Source organism: Myotis myotis, unplaced genomic scaffold, assembly GCF_014108235.1.
Source record: "Myotis myotis isolate mMyoMyo1 unplaced genomic scaffold, mMyoMyo1.p scaffold_m19_p_78, whole genome shotgun sequence".
Taxonomy (NCBI): domain Eukaryota; kingdom Metazoa; phylum Chordata; class Mammalia; order Chiroptera; family Vespertilionidae; genus Myotis; species Myotis myotis.
Window position 1 is genome coordinate 59,004 of NW_023416388.1, and position 14,107 is coordinate 73,110.

Here is a 14,107-nt window from a genome sequence, read left to right on the forward strand (position 1 = left end):
GTTTGAATGTGGCTGGATAGGGGAGGCCGTCTAAATTTATTTTATGCCAGTAGTCACGTTTACAGGTAAGTTATGATCCATTTTTTAATGAGTTATCTGTTGCTGTGTAACACTGTGTATCTCAGCACTTGCCAGCGTAAAATAAATCTTATAGTTTCTGAAGGTCTGGAATCCAGAGTGCCTTAGCAGGGTGGTTCTAGCTCAGGGTCTCTCATGAGGTTGTTAGTCAAGTTTTTGTCTCTGTCCCTGGACTTGACTTTTGCCAGATGATTTTCGTCTAAGCTCACTCACTAGGCTGTAGGCAAGGAGCTTCAGTTCCTCACTCTGTGGGCCTCTCCATGAGGCTGCTCATGTCATGACAGCTGGCTTCCCTAGAGTGAGTGATTCAAGAGCGAGCTTTCACCCAAGAGAAGTGCAGACTCTTTTTCAAAAGTTCGGTGCACCGTATTTGCTTAGTCCTGCAGGCAAACCCTGTGATAGTGTGGGAGAGGGCTACGCAAGAGAGTGAATGCCAGGAGGTGGGATTCATGTGGGCCCATCTTGGAGGCTGGCTATCACTCCTATTTGTATACTGTTCCAACCTTTTCTCCTGGGATGGAAGACCCAGCACACTCTCCCTTCCCAGAGCATGCCCACGCCTTTCCCTTCCCCTTCTGCCCTCGCCCCGCCCACAAGGTACATTACCATTACCTTCCTAGCTCCCAAGCTCCAAGGGCCCTTCCTTTATCTCTATAACTTGTTTTCTAAGCCCATTTCTTTTATGAATTTCTTCTTCTACCTCTGATTTTCCAAATAAAGGGACTTTGAATTTCGTATCGTTACTGGAAAGGGGACCTGGCCCTGAGTGGGTCTGCCTAGGGCCGACTGGTAGTGTGTGGGTTCTTGACTTTATGCAGAAAAGATTTCACAATACAAGTCCAGGTGATTTTTAGAGGACAGTTATTAAAGCTGGGGACAGTGAAACAAGGAAGGGCCTAGGATAGAAGAAGGAGAGGGAGTAGGTGGGGAAATGAGCCTAGGCTGGGCTGCTTTGGCTCACTAAGTAGTCAGAGAAAACAGAGCCTTGGGGACAGGGTCAGGGGGTCAGCTCAGGACAAGCTGCCACTGCCCATTGCTCCCTGGTTGCAAGCCTTGTGGGGTTCCTTACAGTTGAGGGATGGATGCCTGTAGGGGAAGAGAAAGACAGGGAGTACTCTGGGGAGGGGGAGCCAACACTAAGTCCTTTGCCTTGAGGCTTTTATCTCTTGCAAGCAGGAATCTTAGGGGAGGTGTCAGGGAAGGTTTTCAGCAAAATATTCATCAGTTTTCCAAGTGTGTTCTTTCAGGGTCAGGGTCTCTACTGATTAGTTAGTTCAGGGCAGGGGGTCCTTAGTCATTGTAGTTGGTCCTGGCACCCCCCACCTGGTTTTGCTGCTTTTCTGGGCCTGGAGCTGAAATACAACTGAGGCCTAGATGTTAACTCTAAGGAGGTGACCTTCTGTATCTGGCTTTAAATTGCTGGGCCAGTTTGTTTCAGTTTCCCTGTCCACTTGTCCTGCTTCCTAGCCTGTCTCAGTACTAGTTACTGGGATGTCGAGGGGAGAGGTAATAGGCATTTTTTTCTTTAATTGAGTTAAAATTTACGTATGGCAAAATTCACTCTTTAGGGTTTAAAATTGAAGGACATATATATATGGCATTGTGGGCCATTTGTGTAATCCAGGATATTCTCTCCATCTCAGAACCCATAACTTAATCACATCGTCAGCAAAGATCCTTTTTCCAAATCACGTAACATATATGTGTTTCAGGGATTGGGACCTGATATTTTCTTTTTCTTTTAGTTCAACTTACTTTCCTTCCTTATTTCTCCCTCCCTCCCCCATCCCATGACAACCACTAGTTTATTTCTGTCTGTATGGATTTGCCTTTTCTAGATGTTTTATGTATTGTAAGTGGAATCATAAACTATGTGGACTTTTGTGTCTGGTTTTATTCACTTAGCATGTTTACAGGGTTCATTCATATCATATATGTTCTGTGGTGCTTTATTAGGTTTTTTTTATAATATATTTTATTGATTTTTTTTTTTTTACAGAGAGGAAGGTGAGAGGGATAGAGGGTTAGAAATATTGATGAGAGAGAAACATCGATCAGCTGCATCCTGCACACACACCCCCAGTGGGGATGTGCCCGCAACCAAGGTACATGCCCTTGACTGGAATCGAACCCGGGACCCTTCAGTCCGCAGGCCGACGCTCTATCCACTGAGCCAAACCGGTTCGGGCTGCTTTATTAGTTTTAATGGCTGAATAATATTCCATTGTATTACCACAGTTTGTATATGCACCCATCAATTAGTGAACATTTGAATTGTTAGCACTCTGTGGCTATTATGAATAATGATGTTTGAACATTGTTGTGCAAGTTTTTGTGTGGATTTGTGTTTTCAGTTCTTTGCAGTATAGACCTAGGAGTAAAACTGCTGGATCGTATAGTAACTCTGTATTTTGCCTGGCTGGTGTGGCTAAGTGGTTGAGCATTGACCCATGCACCAGGAGGTCACAGTTCTATTCCTGGTCAGGGCACTTGCCTGGGTCGTGGGCTCCATCTCTGGTAGGGGGTACGCATGAGGCAGCCAATCCACGAGTCCCTCTCGTCATTGAAGTTTTTTTTTCTCTCTCTCTCCCTTCCTCTCTCTGAATTAAAAAAAAAAAGGTAACTATATTTAATTGTTGAGATACTGCCAACTGTTTTCCAAAGTGGCTGCACCATTTTCCAGTAATTGCACCAGCAATATATGAGGATTCCAAATTCCCTGCATCTTCTGCAACACTTATTATTGTTCCTCTTTTTTATTGTAGCCAATAGTGGGTGTGAAGCAGATCTAATTGTGATTTACATTTTCCTAATGACTAAACATGTTGAGCAGTACTTTTTGTGGGTATTGGCTATGTATATATATATATATATTCTTCGGAGAAATGTCTGTTGACATCCTTTGCCCATTGTTTAATTATTTTTTAATGTGCTAAAAACCCTATAACATAAATTTTACCACCTTAACCATTTTTAAATGTTAAGTATATTCACAGTCTTTTGAAACAGCTCTCTGGAACTATTTCATGTTGCAAAATTGAAACTCTACTCATTAAACAACAAACTCCCCTTTTCACTCTCTCCCTAGATCAGTGATGGCGAACCTTTTGAGCTCGGCATGTCAGCGTTTTGAAAAACTCTAACAGCTCTGGTGCCGTGTCACATATAGAAATTTTTTGATATTTGCAACCATAGTAAAACAAAGACTTATATTTTTTATATTTATTTTATATATTTAAATGCCATTTAACAAAGAAAAATAAACCAAAAAAATGAGTTCACGTGTCACCTCTGACACGCGTGTCATAGGTTCACCATCACTGCCCTAGATCCTGGTATTCATCCTACTATTCTACAATTTGTATCTTTTCTGTTTCTTTGATTACTTTACATACTTCATATAAGTAGAATCATACAGTATTTGTCTTTTTTGTGGCTGACCTATTTCATTTACCACATGTCTTCAATGTTCATGCATGTTGTAGCATGTGACAGAATTTCCTTCTTATGACTGAATAATATTCCATTGTATGTATATGTCACATTTAAAAATTGTCAGGCATGGATTAAAAAAAACAACCATTTAGGAATAAAGGAATAATATAATTACAGTGGTATTTTAAGATTCAGATAGTGGCAATGTGCTATACAATTTGAAGGCTAGAGAGATAAGACAGAACAATTTGAAGCTTATTACAGATGTACAGACATGAAGTAACCAGTGGGCCTAAACCTAGAAGTTGGGAGTAGGTGCTTTAATAAGAATGGAAATGAAATGTAGTTAGAATGACCTGACCAGTGCTCTAAAAAGTTACTTAGAATCACTAATACATTTCTGTGATTAAATTGATGGGAGCTAGGGGAGGTTAGAACAGGTTTTATAAAGTAGAAGGAGAGTAAAAATGAATCCAGTGAGGCTCTTTGATCCTTAGAGACTAAGCAATTAATACACCATCATCAGAAATAGACATGCACTAACTCAGAGTTCTGTTGGGAAGAACACAGAACCAGAATTCAGGAATCACACATTTTAGTGCTAGCTCTGTTTCCAAACCCTACATATAACTTTAGCTGAATCATAAACTTTTCTAGCCTTTAGAAGTCCATCCTGAGATAATTCTGATGGTCGTATTACTTGTCAAATTATCTTCTGAGTTTTATGGTATTATGAAGAAATTAATACTTTCGATTTAGATTTTTTTTTATAGAGAGAGGATGTTAGAGCATAATGTAGAATTACCTAGAAGGTAGTTATTAGGAATGTGGAAGTGATCCTGCAAAGAAGGTTAGATTAAGGAAGAAGTTCTCCCATAGAACATTTTTGATTGCCACCGCGAGGGGATTGCCATTGGCATTTGCCGGTAGAGGCAACAGAAGAGATCATAATCAGCATAGGACAAATCTATGACTAGATTCTAGAGTCTCACAGACTTGTAATCATAGTTTTAAGCTGTTATTTATTCTCTTTGAGTCTCAGTGTCCTTATCTGTAAAATAATGGATGTTTATAACTAGCTTGAGTTTTGGAGAAAATTAAATGAGATACATTTTTTTCTGTACTTACTGATGTGTAGTGTGTTTGTACTTAGGTGGCAATTCACATAAAGGAAAAACCAGGACTTGTGGCCACACCCTTCAAGAATAAAAAAGGTTAGAAAATGGGACCACCATATGTGGTATGTGAGGAAAAACAAGAGCCAGGACCACAGAAGAGCATAGAAGAAAACAAACAAGTAGATGAAGATGCTGAGCTGATCTTTGTTGGGGTGGAACATGTAAATGAAGATGCTGAGCTGATCTTCGTTGGGGTGACTTCACATTCAAAACCAGTCGTTTCCCACATTTTGAACAGAGTCACCCCGGGTTCATGTTCAAGGAGAAAAAAGTATGGTAAGCTCAGAAAAGATACTGCTCACAAATTGCAGCCTGTAAGTCATGTGACCCCTACATCCGAAGCAGTGACTGTCTTGCCAGTTCCTGAGCCTGAATCAAGATTAACAGATAGTCCTATTATTATTGAGCCTTTGTCTGAACCTGATTCTAGAAGTAACTCACCACAAGTTGTGCCTAATAGCTCTTCAGAGTTATGTTCTCCTTTGATTACATTCACAAGTTCATTGCAGCATCCAATGGGATCAGCACTTTCTGTAGGAGGTCTGAGTAAAAGTCCTGGTGCGTCAAAGCGACTTTGCTCTTCTGAAGTAAACAGCATAAGTCCAAAAAGGCCTAAACTCAGTGACAAAATCACAGGGGGGCAGTCTTCAGTTGTGTCCTCTTCAGGAATCTTTCATACAATGATTCCTCAGCAAAGCACGCCTTCAAATGGTGTTCATACCTCATTAAGCCCTATTCAGAACGGAGCACTTTTTCCAACAGCTTTTCCAAAGGACAAAGTCCATTTCAAGACTATAAATCCTGTTGGAGAAAATAGACTGACAAAAACGGATCTTTTGAGCCTAGCAAGTCAAAACAAAACTGACGATCTCAAGAAAGGAAATCTGATTGTGTTACTTCATGACTTTTACTACGGGCAGCATCCAGGAGATAGGCAGCCAGAACAGAAAACTCACACAACCTTTAAATGCTTCAGCTGCAGGAAAGTTCTAAAAAATGTCAAGTTTATGAATCACGTGAAGCACCATTTGGAACTTGAGAAGCAGGGAGATGACAATTGGAAAAACCACACCACCTGCCAGCATTGCCACCGGCAGTTTCCCACTCCCTTCCAGCTGCAGCGTCACATTGAAAGTGTGCACACAGCCCAGGAGCCCTCCGCTGTCTGTAGAATTTGTGAATTGTCATTTGAAACAGATCAGGTTCTCTTACAGCACATGAAGGACAATCATAAGCCTGGCGAAATGCCCTACGTGTGCCAGGTTTGCAATTATAGATCGTCGGCCTTTGCTGATGTGGAAACACATTTCAGAACCTGGCATGCAAGCACTAAGAATCTGCTTTGTCCATTTTGTCTCAAAATTTTCAAACTGGCAGCACCCTACATGTATCATTATAGAGGACACTGGGAAAAGTTTATTCATCAGTGTTCCAAATGCCGGCTACAGTTTTTAACTTTCAAGGAGAAAATGGAGCACAAGACCCGGTGTCATCAAATGTTTAAGAAGCCTGAGCAACTGGAAGGATTGCCTCCTGAAACTAAAGTTGTTATTCAGGTATCACTGGAGCCTCTTCAACCAGGGTCAGTGGAAGTAGCATCCATTATTGTGAGCACATCTGATTCTGAACCATCACCTTAGATCTAAAAGTAGAATTGAAAACAACAACCGTTAATCCCATTTTCAGGAAATCTAAAGCAAGTACTTTAATGAAAGTGAGAAACCTCATAAATAAAAAAATACAAAACATTAGTAGCTTAAAAATAGTGAAACCAATGGGTCATTTATGAATTTTTTTTATAAAATTCATGAAATTCAGTATTATTTGATACGAGTTTTGAGATGTTATTTAAAAAATGTATTAACTGCTTTTTATGTGACTCTATCTGGCTTAACACAAAAGGTGCTTGTGTATGTATATGTATGTGAAAGAAAAGCCAGAAACCTATTTATTATTTTTCTATTTCATGTTACTTGTGGGTGTGAAATCTTTTTTTTCTGTATATAGAATCTGTAGAGTTACATGCCTTGAAGATTATAATATTAACTCTAGTCAGACTGGACTGGCTTTGGTGTGGCATGGTCCTGTTTACTGCTGAAGTCCCAGAAGTGCCTCTGTTTTGCAGGCCTAAAGTAACCTGCCTCTGAACATCTGGGTGTGGAGAAGTTGAGGGAGAAGCTATGGCGTGAATGGGACCAGGAAGTGGGAGGTTAGTCAATGGAGAGCAGAGGCGGTTTTTGCCAGTGGAGAGAGCGGCACACACTCACTTGTCTTGGAGCCAAGACAGAAAGAATACTGTGTCAGTGTCGTTATCCCGCCCAAGTACATCCAAAGAGGCAAAGTCATTACAATCAAATGCCTATGTTTGGTGAGGGGCCCCTGCAGACATCAGCCAACCAGAGTATCATTGGCTTAAGCAGAGGGAGCGAATAGCATGGGGCCGGGTGCCAAAGGGCCTCTTGTTGAGGGACCCACAAGGAGATTCAGTTTGTTCCCTCCCCTCCTTTCTGGCTGGCCTTTAGTCAGCATGAGCTGTGTCCCTTACAGCCACAGCAGTAACGAAGTAAAGTTTCCCATGACAAAGAAGCACTGGCATCCATAGTTTGAACTGTACTGGACCCATAATTTTAACTGAAAAGGGCCAAATTGTATCTGTCCAGTTCACGGACTGACCTCAGTTTAGTTCTCTAACGGTTAAGCTGGAATGGGCATTGTCCAAGAACAGTAGGTACAGTGGCTACAAATAGCCCAGGTGACTTACTAAAATAAGCTTGTTATAGGGCTTTTCCGCGTATTTTTCTATGTTCGTGTATCTTTCCCTAATTGAACATGTGAAGTTCGCAGTTTTGTATCTTGCCTTGTTGGGCATGAATGTATTACAGTTAAGAGTTATTATTGTCTTGTGTGTGTAATTTCCCATTTCATGAAATTACCTTTTGGGTCTTGACACATTCCAATGTGCAAGTAATGTTCCTTTTATTTTAATAAGTATTAGGTTGTAGAGTTATTGCCCTTCATCTAATCTGTCCACCTATCTTATGTGAATATACTATGAGGAGACCTTCCCCTGCCATTTCCAAGGGTCCTTTCACAGAACTGTGGAATACTCTCTGAGTTTGATTTCTGAACATCGGCGGCCTTGGCTGCTTCTGTGGGTTCCCAGGGTTGAGTCTCCCTCAGTATATTCTAGTGCCATCCCTTCTTCTACCCCCCACCCAGGTACCCAGCAGCCTCTGTGCTCCACTCAAGGAATCTGGGATCCTGGCTAGAGATCTAAGCCAGGAAAATCTTTTTTTCCCTTTGCTTTCTCTTCTTCAAGGCACCTTATATCTCCCCACTCCTTTCTTCCCTCCTCCATCTATTTAAATTCCGTAAACTTTCACAAAAACCTGAGAAGTGATAATCATCAAGGGTTTAGCATCCTTCTTAAGAGTTGGGGAGGAGGCACTAGACAGTAAAGTAGCTGTGAGTGTATTGTCCATGTTTTAGATAATATCCTAGGTGTGGATTCTTGTTGTATTTGCTCAATGCTTGACTAATTGATGGATTTGCACTTTGAACATTTTACTAGGCCTTTTCAGTTTGTTTGCTTGGGCCAAGGCACTTTCCTAAAATTTTAGCCCGAACTCCTTTCTTTAGGGGTAGAAAAGTGTGGCGTGTATGTGTGTGTGTGTTGGTATCAGGTGGAGATTTCTGGGTATAACTAGATCTTTAGACTTTGCATACTTATCTCCCTTATTCTGTTTCGATGGTAAAAATATGAAATGTTTTTATTCTATGTGTTTGTGGCTACTTGGTTTTAATCAGCTGTTACTGTTGTTTGCTATTTCACTAAAATATGCCCCTAAGGAGTACAAATTGTTACTTATTGCCAAGGTTTCAGTGATATAGCCCCTGCCTACCTCCTCTCTGTTTTTCACTCTGTACCATGCTTCTCTACCATTTTCCCCACCGGTGCACTATTTTTGATGCACTGGCCTTGCTTTTCCTCAAGCAAATCACATTTCTTTCTAATCCAAAGACTTTGCAACTGCTGTTCTTTGTCTTAGAATTCTCTTCCCCTAGACCTGCATGGCTTTCTACCTCAATTATTTGTTGGACATTTCCTTTGATTTGTTGAGTTTCATTAAAGTTCTTAAAATGACACTGACAATGAAATTCAGCCCCACCCCTTTTCTTCTCCAAAGAGACCCTTTATATCTCTTTTCTACTTTCTTCCCTCTCTCATCTAGTTAAATTTCCTAGGTTTTCACAAAAAAACTAGGAAGGGATAATTATTAAGGACTTTGCTCCTCTCTTAGAATGGAGCTCGCTCAAGTCCATTTCTGTGCCTGCAACCAAAAGAAAATTAATATAGTGAGTTGAGTTCCTTCAGGAGCTTTCTCTGTTTTTCTATTGATATCTCTATATTTTTTAAAGCAATGCCACTTTGTTTTGTTTACAAATATATTGAATAGCTGTCAAGATTACTATTTTGTTATTACCCCTCATGAATGTCCATGTCTATTTGGCTTGCTTGTTCTTTCAGATAAATTTTATTTTAGTATTGTTGCCAAAAATTCTAAATAAAATAGCAATTATAATAATAAAATGTTATTTTGAAAAAACATTTTTGTTATTTGTCTTTTTATTTGTAACATGGCTTATTTATAGTTTAGTTTAATTTTTTTAGCACTACTATGTAAACTCTTTGCCTTTCCTCAAATTGTGTTTATTTTTTTTAAATACATTTTTTATTGATTTCAAAGAGGAAGGGAGTGTGAGAGAGAAATAGAACATCAATGATGAGAGAGAATCAATCATTGACTGGCTGCCTCCTGCACGCCCCCAACTGGGGATCGAGCCCACAACCTGGGCATGTGCCCTTGACTGGAATGGAACCCGGACCCTTCAGTTCGAAGGTCAACACTCTATCCACTGAGCTAAACCGGCTAGGGCAATCGTGTTTATTTCTAATCTTACTGCATTGGCCAGAACTTCAAAAAGATGTGAAAATGGGCTTTCTTGTTCTTGGTTTCAATGAGAAATGCCTTCCCATGACAGGTAATGAGTATACTGCTTAATGAATTTCTCTCTTTAGAATACTTAAAGAGAATTGTTATTTAGTTTTATTGGGTAGTTTAAGCCATGTATTGAGATAATCATTCACCTTTTCATTACTGATCCAACGTTTTGCTTGGCTGGATTTACAACTTTTCTATTAGAAACTTTCTTGAAGCAAAAAATAGTTCTACTTGAGGGTGAATATTATCCTCTGTACTCAGAATATCATTTCCTTCTTATTTCTAATATTGAAATGCATTTTCTTTTCCCCTCATTAGTTTCCCACAGTTTTGTCAATGCTTCTGATTTACTTGTTCCAAGAAGCAAATCTTGATTTATTATCCCAAGTAGTTTTGTTTTTATTCTCTATTTTTGTCTTGATTCATTATATACCTACTTTTTCTGCCTTTTAAAAAATGTATTAATTGATTTTAGAGGGAAGGAAGAGAGAGAGAGAGAGAAACACCCCAACACATCTACTTATTGTTCCACTTACCCATTGGTTGAGTCTTACATATGCCTGACCAGGCATTGAACTCACACCCTTGGCATATTGGGATGATGCTCTAACCAACTGAGCTACCTGGCCAGGGCTTTTATACACCTACTTTTAAAGGATTGTTCTTTATTATGGCTTTTTATTTTAAAAGTTAATTTTTCTGTATTAAAGGATTTAAGACTGCCTGGCTTTGTTTATAGCTTTGTCGGGATCCCAAATATTTTGATGCATATTTTTATTTTTATTAAAGTTTTAATTCTCCATACTTTTTTGGTAACTTAATTATAAGATTTAAAAATTTGCAAGCTGACTGTTTTAGTCTGAATGTGTAGTTTTACTGAGAATTAAAATTTTCCTGAGAGCTTTGAGGGGGTGTGTTTATTATACACTGACATGTCCATTTATATAAATACATCCTTTTCAAATTACAAATGAGTTACTAAAAAATGATACTTTTTTGTTTCTATAGTAAATATATGAAATGTTTTCATCTGAAAATAGATCTCTCAAAATGAACCTAGTGTAATAGGTAAAGGTATGAAAGTATTCATTTGAGAATAATTACTAGTAACAAAATTTGGAAATGTTAAAAATTATTCTTGACACTTAAGACAGTAAGGAAAACTTTATTCAAGGGGGGACAACTACAACGCGGTTTGTACTACAGGAAAGAGATTGAGCTAAACTCTGACTCCATCAAGAGCAAAGTGGGGATTGACTGCCAAGGAACAGGATGGGTGTCAGTGGATAGGAAATTTCTAAGAGGAAACTTCAAGGATAAGGTCGGTTTTGGCTAAACCAACTTGACAGGATTATTGCCAAGGACAGGCAAGGGTGATAGGGTAAGGGATAGGAATTCAATCAGATACCAAAGGGAAGGCTTTTCCTTTAACTGACCCAGCAGGAATCTTGCTAAAAACTGGACTAAAGAGGAAGAGCCACCGGATTAAAGACAGTTCACAGTTGGTAGTTTATTAGTCGTCTATTGATGTATAACAAAGTGCAGAACTAACAGCTTTAAAAAAACACACAAAACACTTGGTACCTTACACCAAGCATGTCAAACGTGTGGCCCGCGGGCCGCATAAATACTCATTAACGATGACTCATTTATTTCAGCCCTTTGTATTCAGCATGTCTCTATCAAAACAAACCTATGTTTCTATGAAAATGGAAGCTTTTGTTTTTTTGCAGCCCACATAATTAAACCTTGTTTATTTGGCCCGTGTTAGCCTTTGAGTTTGACATGCTGGCCTTACACTGTTTCTGGGAGCCAGGAACCCAGGAGCAACTTAGCTGGGTTGTTCTGCTTCAGGGCTTCTTGAGGTCTTAGTCACCTGAAGGCTTGCCTGGGGCTGGAGGACTTGCTTCCAAGATTGCTCACTCCCCTGGCAGTGAGAGGACACTGTTCCTTTCTGGCTGTTGGGAGAAAGCCTGAGGTCCTCCCTGGGAGCCTCTCCACTGGCAACCTGAGTTCTCAAGAAGCTACTACCTGGCTTCCAGAGCGAGGGAGGGAGGGGGGAGTGAGGGAGGGAGGGGGGAGTGAGGGAGGGAGGGGGGGAGAGAGCGAGGGAGGGAGGGGGGAGTGAGCGAGGGCTCTGCAGTGCCTTTGCGGCCTGTCTCAGCAGTTTTACTCTGTCATTTTCCTGCAGTTTCATTCATTAGAAGGGAGGCGCTCAGCTCAGCCCGCACATTAAGGGAAAGGTGGTTATGTTTCACTTTGAAGGGACTCCGTTAATTAGGTGCATTTCCTGCTTTGGGAGTCCTTTGCTCTCTCTGGTCCTTGGCCTGTGCCTGTTTGCGAAGGGGGTTCCCCTCACATCTCACCTTCCTAAGTGCCCCCCAAACAGAGCTCTCTCTGTTCCCCTCACATCTCACCTTCCTAAGTGCCCCCCAAACAGAGCTCTCTCTGTGGTACCGCGTCTCCTAACAGTCCTTTTGCCCTTCTCCTCCATCATCCTGAAGTCCTCCCACTCACCGCCACCTCACCCCGACAGCCCACACCCCGGAGAGGGATCACCAAGAGCATGAACCCCGGGAGGTGGGGTCAGGGGGGCGGTCCTAGTGGTTGTTACCCACAGTCTGCCCTCGGGCCCTTGGAGACTCACATCCCTCCTGTGCTTCAGCTGTGCACACACAGAAAGGAAGTCTGCGGGTGCAGAGGGCACTGAGCCGGGGTTTATGTCTCACTTCCCCGCCTGCATCTGTCACTGTGCAAATGGTTGCTGAACCACAGAGCACAGTAATACTCCGCCTCGTCCTCGGGCTGGGCCCCCGTGATGGTGAGCGTGGCCTTGCCTCCCGCCAGGGCGCCGGAGAATCGGACCGGAACCCCTGGAATCCGGTTGGTGGTACCACCTATTATACCCTTGGGTACCTGGTAGGGCTTCTGTTGGATCCAGCTAGCATAGTTACCGGTGGTGACGGCGGCCCCCGTGCTGGCGCCACAGGTGAGTATGACCGTCCCCCCAGGGTTCGTGATCAGTGAGGATTGCTGAGTCACAGACTGGGAAGTGGCCCCTGAAAACAGGTGAGAGACCAAAGGTCAGGAACGGGGACAGGGGTCAGGAAGGAGCATTGTGGTCTCTCACTCCCCCCCCCCCCCCCGCCCCGTAGCCCAGAGAGGCCCCCCTGACCTGTGCAGTGAGCCACAAGTGCGAGCAGGAGCGAAGCCCAGGCCATGGTGTAGACGCCCCGTGCTGTGCTCCTCGAGCCCCCTCCGCACAGAGCCAGCCTGCACTGCTCTCATTTTAGCTCCTTCCACCCTCGGGGGTGGGCATTTCATGCAAATAAGCTCCCCTCCCGGGGCGCTGAGCAGTGTGGCCCCTTCTGGCAGCCCCTGGGCTGCTCCACATCAGTGACAGTTGGACTCGGGCATACAGGACCATTTCACAGCTGAGCTTGCCTCCCAGGCGCTGGCCCACAGCCCCCTCTAGTGTCCACAGTGAGAATATCACCAAAAGGCAGATGCGCTCCTGCGGGGTGGTTCCTGTTTGCAAGCCCTCTTCGCTCTGGTCCGGAGTTTTTAGTTCTCTCTGTGGCTGTGCCTTTCCTCTGCTCCTCCCATTTCATCTTTTGGAGAAGCGGAACTCAGATTCTATCTCCTCCTTGCTTACAAACCTCTGAGGGCTTCCTGGTGTCCACCCCTTTCTTGTCAGTGTCACCTCTTGTCACACCCACCATACGCCTTCTTCTCATGGCCGGTTGTCCCTCACGTCCCTGTAGGGTCAGCCCCGGGAGGATGGGACCCCGTCTGTGTGGTCAGTGCTGTGCTCTGAGCTCTAACCCGAGCCTGGCACAGAGCGCATGTTCAGGAAAACGTAAGGACGCACAGACCTCCGCATCTGTGGTGTCCCCTGAGTGGGACCCAGCTGGACTCGGTCCCTGTTCTGACCTGGCTCAGTACAGACTCTCTCTTCAGGGCAGGCTGCCGCTGGGATCGTGAACTTCATTTGACAAGGGCGCCCTTTGAAGGACAACTTTGGGAGGGCGAGGCTGCATTCTTTAGGCAGCTGTCCTGAGTTGAGTCCTAGGCCCTAAGTAGGGGTCACACTAGCCCACATGTAAACAGAAGCTTCCTAATGAAAACAGCAGGCATCTCCCCCTGACTTCACAAAAGCCACACCATGGAACAGGAGTATTTCATTAAAAACAAGATTAATTAGGCCTGGCCAGTTTTTCTCAGTGGTTAGAGCACTGGCCCATGGACCAACGGGTCTTGGGTTCGATTCCCAGTCAAGGGCTTGTACCTTGGTTGCAGGTTCAATCCTCCACCCCCGATTGGGGCGCAGATAGGAGGCAACCAATTGATGTCTCTGACACATCGATGTCTCTCTCTCTCTCTCTCTCTCTCTCCCTCCCTCCCCCATCCTTT

General features: G+C 42.9%; 1 protein-coding gene and 1 gene segment (V, D, J or C); one reads left to right on the forward strand and one right to left on the reverse strand.

Moving 5' to 3' along the window:
• Positions 1-4,583: 4,583 nt before the first annotated feature.
• ZNF280B (zinc finger protein 280B) lies at positions 4,584-9,197 on the forward strand. Its single transcript, XM_036318533.1, has one exon. The coding sequence runs from the start codon at positions 4,736-4,738 to the stop codon at positions 6,329-6,331; it is 1,596 nt and encodes a 531-aa protein (XP_036174426.1). The 5' UTR covers positions 4,584-4,735; the 3' UTR covers positions 6,332-9,197.
• Positions 9,198-12,412: 3,215 nt separating this feature from the next.
• On the reverse strand, positions 12,413-12,950 carry LOC118661012. The segment is given in 2 exon segments: positions 12,413-12,753; positions 12,870-12,950. Coding segments are annotated over 2 exon segments (387 nt in total).
• Between the last annotated feature and the right edge of the window lie 1,157 nt (positions 12,951-14,107).